At 46.3% G+C, this 9,165-nt stretch overlaps 1 protein-coding gene across 1 annotated transcript; it reads left to right on the top strand.

The window, feature by feature from the left end:
- The first annotated feature begins 803 nt into the window (after positions 1-803).
- Positions 804-1,841, top strand: LOC131207668 (cell cycle control protein 50A-like). Its single transcript, XM_058200291.1, has one exon. It carries the CDS (start codon positions 804-806, stop codon positions 1,839-1,841), a length of 1,038 nt encoding a protein of 345 aa, XP_058056274.1.
- The last annotated feature ends 7,324 nt before the right edge of the window (positions 1,842-9,165 follow it).

Below are 9,165 nucleotides of genomic sequence, written 5' to 3'. Positions count from 1 at the left end.
GCACAAGGACCCATAGGCACACCCAGAGCCACTTTGTAGCTACAATGTAACAATTACACTTGGCGCATCAATGTAAACGCGTTTTTTACTTTACGAATCTTGCTGCAGAGAACGTTCCGTGCACCGTATTTACTTTTTCATTTCACAGCAGTAGAGAATTGCGCATTTCCTGCACCGCATGACCGCAGGACTGCGAACGAATCATGAATGAATTGCCTAAAATATTTACTCATATCTCAGCAGACGACTTCCTTTTGACCGCGTCCTACCGGAAGTGGATCGGCGAATGACATTTAGAGGGCAAGATTAATTTATTTATGAGGTAAAACTTTGCTCCTTGTCACGTGCAAGCAGTTCGTTTATTGGTTACTCGACAAACTAATCGCATCCAGTGTTTCCCAGTGTTTTTCAACCTTTATCAATTACTTAGCCGAAAAGTCATTTAGTAGAAAAACCCTCGCATTACTGTCGGATCGGATTCCTATTGTTTCGTTAGAATTGTTTCTCCACAATACCGATATTTTTTGACGCAGTCAGAAATAGTATTGTTTATTGATATTTTGGTCATTCGTGATGCACCACACCACGATAATCAAAGAAAACTGTTTCCCATTACTTTTTGGTCGCAGTGGTACATTAATAGGCCAACTTCGAAGATAAAAAAACTATCAATATACCTTTCATCCCATATTTCTTTTCATCGTAGCAATCGCTGACGTTGACATAAGTTACAGTTTTGATTCACTAATTGTTGTGTGGCAGCCATAATTCCATTTTCCTCCACGAAGAAGTCTACTAAAGAAATGCCCAACGTACGGTGCAGCCAAGAAACTACCAATTCCATTGCCGTACTCAGACCTCCGAATACTGCCTTCCATCAGCAACGTTTAGCCACCTGGGAACCAGTTTGGACGCCGAGAGCTATCTGGCCCATCATGATGGCCGTCGCCACTGTTTTCCTTTCGATTGGATTGCCACTACTATACGTTTCGTACAACACACCTGAACATGTGCTGGATTACACCGACTGTCAGTCCATCGAAGATCCATCACGCAGAAGCTGTGCAGAAATCATCGATCACAGTCCAGGGACGGTGTGCAGTTGCAGCATCAACTTTACGCTAGATCGTTTTTTTCCGCCGCCAGTTTATCTCTACTACGCCCTGACGAACTTCTACCAAAATCATCGGCGGTACACCGTTTCGCGCGACGACGGCCAACTCCAGGGAGTTTTATCGGAGACGCCATCCGAAAGATGTCGCCCGTTTGACTTTGCTAAACGCGGCGAGGAACTGCGACCGATTCTACCTTGCGGAGCTCTTGCCAATTCGCTCTTCAACGATTCGTTCACTCTAACGATCCTGACATCCCCACAGTTGCGCACTCCAGTCCCGCTGGCAGGCGATGGAGCACTTTGGCCACATGAGCGGGGCCTTAAATTTCGTAACCCTCAAGGTGATCTTCGTCTGTTGCTGTCCAGGTACGCTCGGCCCCCGGCCTGGTCTCGGGAGCTGTGGGAATTGGATCCGGACAACCCGGATAACAACGGACTAGAGAATGAGGACTTTATCGTGTGGATGCGGCCGGCTGCTTTGCCACACTTTCGAAAGCTCTTCCGGAGGGTCGACCATTTGGGAAAAACCTTTGAGAGGGGACTCCCAGACGGCAACTACACACTTCACATCAACTACAGCTACACAGTGAAGTCCTTCTTCGGCAGGAAGTCTGTCATCATCAGCTCCAGTTCCGTGCTCGGAGCACGTAATCCGTTTCTTGGCTGGGCTTTCATCACCGTGGCCCTAGTTACTCTGATGTTCGCGTGTTTCCTGTACGTGTTCTGAGGAACGAAGAGTTCTGTGTGACTTACGCAATTGTTGACCTAAATCACATCCCATTGATTGACATTGTGAGGAACAACATACCAACCGTTAGTATCTTTGTTTCCCTATTAATGACTAATAAACTAAATATTGTAATATCCTTTGATCTCCACCGGATCGGAAGGACTCCGTCGCCGCAATGTCCGACCTGTGAGGGCACCGTGGAGTCGCCGGAGCACGTCCTGTTTGCGTGGCCCAGGTTCGACATATCCTGAGACTGAGGGTTGAAGATGGTCTCTGTGTGGAGAACCTCATTCAAAGCATGTCCGAAAACGAGGAACGATTCGCCGGAGTGAGTGGCGAACTATTTATCTGAAACCAGCCTCTCGTTGGCGTTCTTCATTGTCGAGTTTTGCAATCGAAAGGTAAAATTCTATTGTCTTTAATTCATCCTATTTCGTAGCTATAAATGGTTTTGATAGCTAGAAATGGTTTTGATCTGGCACATACACTGCTGGCCAATGAAATAGGTAAAAGTATTTAAGCTGCATTATTTGATAATTTACCAAAACCTATTGCATTCACTGTTATTACAATGATAGCACAAGAATAGTAAATAAGACAAAGATAATCCAAAAGAAGTGAAAAAAAATTTGAAATTCGCTTATTATTACAAAAGAAGAACAAATTATTACAAATTACAATCAAACTGCTCAAACGGCCATATCAAACTGCTGTCAAAATAGGCGGTAAAATGCCACCAACATAGCAAAAAAAAGTATCATATCGTGTATCGAGGTGCAGTATCAGTTGGGCGATCTTTGTTTAAGTAGTGATTAGAGTAGAGTTCAAATTGTACCAGCTTTACACACAATTACCTATTTTATTGGCCAGCAGTGTAGCTGATCAGCGTTTGGGTTCAGAGCTCTAACTGCGGGGACACACGATGCGTAACGTAACAAGTTTGACGTTAACGATTAATGCCAAACTGCTGCGCCTCTGTCAAAACGTTTACGCCTCGCGCGAGCCGTAAACCCGAGCGTAATTATTTTTTTCATACGCTTTGCTTACAAACAGAGAATAATTTATGTTTTTATTTGCTGGTATAGCAACAAAATCGGAAAAAACAGATAAAAAAATTCAGAAATCAATTAATTTCTCTTCTATTTCTATTTTCTTGGACCAAAAACACGAACGTAAACACGTTTCACGTTTCGTTTTTATATTTTAGCTGCCACACGAAGCGTAAACGTTTTGACGTTACAAATTAATTTTACGCTAGTTTTCACGCTTCGTGTGTCCCCGCAGTAACGATGCACACAATACACAATACACTTAGACGTAACAGCCGTTTCATTCATAAATCCACCAATCAATCAAAAGGTTGTTCGCAGTACTTCGGACGAGCGGGATAGATGTATAACACCGCTTCGAGAAGGCCAAACATACGATCATTTGCACACGCACACACACGCCTTCGTGCGAACCATTTCCCCTTCGACCGTACGTTTGAACGAAAGGTATGCTTTGCTTCTATCCTTCTCTCTCCAATCATTAGCGATTATCGAGCGGGAAATGCGCCACTTTCTTCGCTTTCACTTTCGCACGAATTATTGCTCCAGCCCGCACATCGGTTTCTCCTTCTCGCACAGCATATTATATTTCTCTCAGTCTCTCTCCTTCGCTCGTTCGTTGTGTTGAATGTGTGTCCGTATCTTGTAAACATCAGTCGCCCTTGAATGTGTGCGTGCGAGAGCGCTCCGAACCTGCAAAGCACACACTTTGGCACTTTGGCCCGATTGCGACGGTTGGCGTCGCGCGCTACCTGCTAACGGCGTGCGATCCTGCTGCAAATATCGGTAATATGATGCAGAAAACTAAATTCACTCCGAAAACGAGGCCGGTGGCCCAATTTCCCGGCTCACAAGCGTCACCTGCAGTCGACATGGGCGCCCGTTCCGAACGGCAGACATTGCTTGTTTCACTTTTATTTCGCAGAACTAGTGTTACCGCGTGGAAACAGCAAGTGCTGCCCATACTTTCGCCCCGGCCGGCCACTGTAGAAAATTTGTATGAGATAAGCGGACATGTTGGTTTTAGGAAGAATCTACTGACCTATTTCAACGTTTTTGGTTTGTTTGCATGTGTTTTGATGGAATTCAACATTTTATTTGTATTTTGTATTTTCACTCATTTATTTCAATCACTTTGTTCACTTCTAAATGGCAACGGAAATTTGCTCACGGTATTGTTTAATGGTTGGCAAAGTGTTTTGTATTTTAAAATGGGAATTCCCACCCCAATTAACATGCCTAACTACTCAAATGATTCCGGCAGAGGAGTGAAGCCTGCATATATCGGCATCCCGACACAGCTTTGCTATCGTGTCCTTCAGACGATATTCTTTTGCCTCTTGGAGATCCTTTTTGTCTTCGGTTGTCCATTCGTCCAGCCCTATTGGCTTTTCGAAATAATGTTTCCCACTCCTGCGTTGTTCGGTTAGGGTTTTCCCGTGCACCCACTAAAGGCTCACCCGTTTTAACTGAATCAAAGTTACCACTATGCCGCGGCTCACAGTATCGTCCTGATCCGAGGACGGTGCTAAAAACGAGCTGTCTGGATCGGCAGAGGCTTTCAAAAGAAAATGTTTGCGTCCTTCGGGATATTTTACGGGATAATTATCATCAGTCCGAGTCTGTGCACGGGCACATTCCGGCACTAGCAGAGCTGCTGTACCGGCGACCCGTCCTTCGTGATGGCAACTATGTCTTTCAGGACACTAAGTTCCTCCTCGAAGGGATCCGTGGACAGCAGCGGCAGCGGCCAAAATGTTTTGTGGTTGGAGTATGTAGGACTGTAACGTAATATTTACGTTTCGCACGAGATGCACGCAATGCTTTATTTGCTCGTGAATTGTAACGTGTAACGTTTGAATATCTTTGAATTTTAAATTTTCCAAAGCACCTTTGAACGTTTGAAAGGGATTTCAAGAAATAATTTATATCACGACAATTCGATGTGCTTCTGAATTTGTCAAATCCATAGCATTTATGAAAATAGAAAACCGATAGATGACCAATTAGAACGTTGCAATTGAATGTATTTCCAGCCAAACGTCTCAATCGGATCAATTCGAATCGAATCAAATTCTCAGTACGGATCGTGAAATTGTCAATCATAAATCATATTCAACATCGCTTTCATTCATTCTCGGTAGCGGCTGGCCATTGAGAAACGTCTCGCGAAGCTCTTGCCCCAACTCAGCGCGCAACGGCGAACACTTGTGCCGCTTCGCTTGTTGTGCCATGCGCGAGCGTGGCCTGCTGAGAGCCTGTGCTCCCGATACAATTCGTCCCATTGTCCCGATTTTGACGGCGTGTGAAGCAATCCTGTCGAAGCCGGTGCGGTCGAAAATGAACGACCCGACGAGAGAAACCGACCGACAAAACAAGTGTCTCTCGCGGCCGGATGTCGCGGTGAAAACCGGTTTGACGAACGAGCAACGCTCGACAGCTGGGTTCCCGCCCAAAAACAAGGTCGACACTTCGACGAAGCCGCGCACACACCGTATGTAAGCGAGTGCTGGCTCCCGCCGAGGCTGCGCTCCTGATCGGTAATCGAAACCATTTTCCGTCTACGCGTGTCTATGGAGATCACCAATCGGCGCCGGAGTCGACCGGAGCCAACAAAACAGAGCCAGTTCGCCGTGGCGATTCCGGTTCAGTCGAAGGAGCTATCTCCGGCGATCCTAGGCGCCTGATGAAAATACAAAAAAACTGTCGCCATTCCGTGTGTTTGGCAAGCGTTCTTCAAAACGTCAAACCGCTGTGTGCATGTGTGCGGCAAACAAACTCTGCGGGCGGCAAAAACAATCCCCACTGCTCTCTCTCGCTCTCTCGTGCCTATTCGCTTCTGCGCACGGGCGCGTTCGATCGACCTGCACACACAGCAACATCAGTATGCCCCACAACGGGCAAGAGGTTTTCGCTTGAACTAGCACTGGACATAATTTTATCTGCACCAAGCTTTAACTTCTTTTCTTGCCTTTCCATAGACAATTTGTGTGCGGAGTGCATTTAGGTAGCGATACGGTGAATCAAAAGCGCATACTGCATCCGCAGAAACCCACAACTTTCAATGTTCCCGGGTACGAAAGAGAAATTTTTAACCAGAAGCAGGATCCCTCGTGAACTATAGTTCGTTCGAATGTTCGGCAGCAGCAGCAGACTTGAAGCACCTTGCTGCTGGCATGGCGGCCTGGTAGCGATAAAAAGAGTCAGATCAGAAAAGGCACACATTTGTCGCTGCCCGCGTTCAGCTCAGGCCCAACAGACACGGCCAGCCAAAAGTGCCCGTCGAACCTGCCGCGGCGTGCTTCGTTCCTGGTGGTAAAGGAAAAGTTTTGAAAGTACGGTCTCGCGGAACTCCCGCATAAATCTCGAACCGCCAGGCACCAGAAAACCAGAAAACCGGAACCGCGCACGGATACGCCGCACGTCGGCAGAGTTGCGCTGGTGTGAGTGGCCCCGTGGTGATCTGCTGCGACTCGTTCATGGCGAAAGCACCGTCCACGCTGTAGAGCAAGCGAGACACCCCGAGCGAGCGAGCGGGAGAGAAAGCTAACGAAACGTTGCCACGCTGGGAATATCGCAGCAGCCTGCGGAACTTGCTGCGCTCTTGGTGGAGTGCAAAACTGAAATTGATCACGAGTCAATTTGCCCGCGAACTCGCAACCTCGGTGATTGTGCGGAATCGCCATGTCGACTGCCGGCTTTGCTGTTGTGTGTTGTTGGATTGCCTCGTTGGTGCCGTGCTAGCCGGCCTAGCAATTCGCCGCTACCTCCGCGCTCGCATGCGACCCGCGGAATAAAAGGAACCTAGAACGACACGTTCCGGTTCGGAAACCGAAAAAACCGGCACTGGTGCTGCTGGTGCGCCGTCGTGGCCTCTCTCGGCAACGTGCGGCAGCTTTTGCGTTCGGAGACGCTTTCAGATCGCCTTCAGGTAGTCAGTAAAAGTCGGTTATCAGGAGCAATTTTACTAACTCTTTTGACACAAATCAATTTTCAGAATCAACGCCGAAAATTCAGATTTCAAGTTTCGGATTTTAAGCGGTCACTTTTCACCGAGCAACAGAGCTGGTAAGTAAATCCTGTCAGCTGTGTAAACTCTTTGTGACTCGTGGTTCATGGCGTAATGTTAGTCGCTCTGCTCCGAGGCGGACGAGCAATGACTCTACCGTGCGTGGGACAAAACGACCGAAATAAACGCGACTAGGTCAATTGAGTGACGCCTCGAACGCGCTCTTGTCGTTACTTCTGTAGGGTTGTTTGAACGGTAACGAACCGGGTAGCGAGTTTTCTAAAGTGAGCTGCTCATCTCGGGCGGAATCGGGCGTGAGATTGGCGCTTCTGGCCAAGGCCGCGATAGGAAGTGAACGAGAGAAGCAGATAAATTAATCGTGGCCGATTGATTTGCGATGCACGCAAAGCGTGACTTTGTCTTCGCCGTGCTCAAAGATGAAGCAAAGGGTTTTGGCTTAATGCGGCGTCGTTCGCAAGATGTTTCTGCGCTCTTTTTTACATTAATCCATTGTTTTACTCTTGTTTTTCAGATTTATCTCGAGGCGTCAGCACAGATTCTGAATCGTTTTTTTACAAGCACACACGTATTATATTTTTGATGAGTAGAGAAGGATGAGACTAAGACAAAGTACATGGAAACAATAGTTTGTGTATTCGTGCTTTCGTTTTTGGCAGACGCCAATTAAACCAGTAAAAACTAGACGTGAGGCATGCTTTTAATTACGGGAACTTTATAGATTAGATTATGATTAGGTTGTTTAGATAGATATATTAGATTAGATTACGATTATAGTATACGCCACGGGCACGGCACGATGGTTAATGCAGTTGCAATAGCTTTCGTCAGCTTTCGAACGATTCTTGAAGATCAACATCAAATTGTGTTTGAAGCTAAGAAAGGTAGCATGAAAGTGGCTCGGCGTCTCACTTTGCGAAATGTGCAAAAAAACATGAATTATAAAGAAAGGAGTGTACTACAACATTGTCGCTTAGCTAAACAGATATTTTCACTGGTAAGAAATCGGTCTAAAATTCGAGCAGAATTCGAGTTCAAATTCCTTCATTCAGCGAATGCACAAATGTATTTGAATTTGTGTTGGAATTTAGAGTGTTGGCGTGGCCAATATTCATTCACAAGCTGTAGCCGTAGGAATTTATTACACGATTAGAATATAAGACAGTTCGTTATGTTACCGGTGACAGACGTATTGGATGAATGGATGACGCTAATCCGTTGCTCAGCACAAAACCGAGGGGATCTTGGTTGGCGATCTGAGTTCAGCGCTAGAGGCGTTGACCACGAACGGCGACTTAATCATTCGCCATCGGAATGCGTACTGATACGACAGGCTTATCTCCAGAAATCTGGATGTCAGCAATCTAGGGATCATCAATCGAGCAATGACAATGGCTGACAAGGGTTTTTTCGTGAGTATCCCCCATCGTATAGGTGGAGCTCTGTCGCCTCAATGTTCATGGGCATCGTGGAGCAACATTATCCAACACATGTGTGAATACTAAGAAGGAATTGCTGAAGCCTGTAAATAAATTTAAAAAACGGTTGTGAGGCAATATATCAATTATGCAAATTTGCGTGGAACGGCACGATATGGACGGGGGTTACTGTTCTGCAGTTTATGCTGCTCACCGCCCTCCGTTGGTGGGAAAATTCAATTCACACCCCTGAATCTAACTGGTTTCAAAATACTCTAAAATTCGAAATGAGAGAATGCTACTACGAAACGACGAAACGAAAAACGACACTGCCACATGAAGGTCCCTCGTAGGAGAAGGTTGGGAAGATGTCCACTAACCGCGGCTCACTATTTCTCTTCTTACCGTTTAGTGCCCGTTGCGCATGTGCCCAACATGTGTTGCAAGTTCAAGCTTTTCTACAGCTGTTGGACTTTGCGTGTGGCCGGTGTGTTTCGATGAACGAAAGTCCTTCTCAACAGAGTCCGCCGAGCCAAATGACAGTCGAATCATGGTTAAGGTTCAAGCCGATTTCAAGCGGTTGATGGGATTTAGTAGTGGCTCTGCGAACATTCTTTGTTCGGTCGCTTTTCCTTGAGACTCTCACTTTCAGCTCAACCTTACATTTTCTCTCTCTCTCTGTCACCGTCTTTCTCTCTATATTTTTCTTACCCTTTTCTTACTCTCTTGCCCTCTCTCTCTCTCTGTCTCTGACGAACAGCTGACCATTTAAGCGGCTTCCCAAAACACCACGCGGATCGGAAATATCGTTCGAAAGCACAGTGGTC

The sequence above is a fragment of the Anopheles bellator genome, chromosome 2, assembly GCF_943735745.2.
Source record: "Anopheles bellator chromosome 2, idAnoBellAS_SP24_06.2, whole genome shotgun sequence".
In the NCBI taxonomy this organism is placed as follows: domain Eukaryota; kingdom Metazoa; phylum Arthropoda; class Insecta; order Diptera; family Culicidae; genus Anopheles; species Anopheles bellator.
The sequence above is the reverse complement of the archived record's forward strand: the minus strand, read 5'-3'. Positions and strand labels throughout refer to the sequence as shown.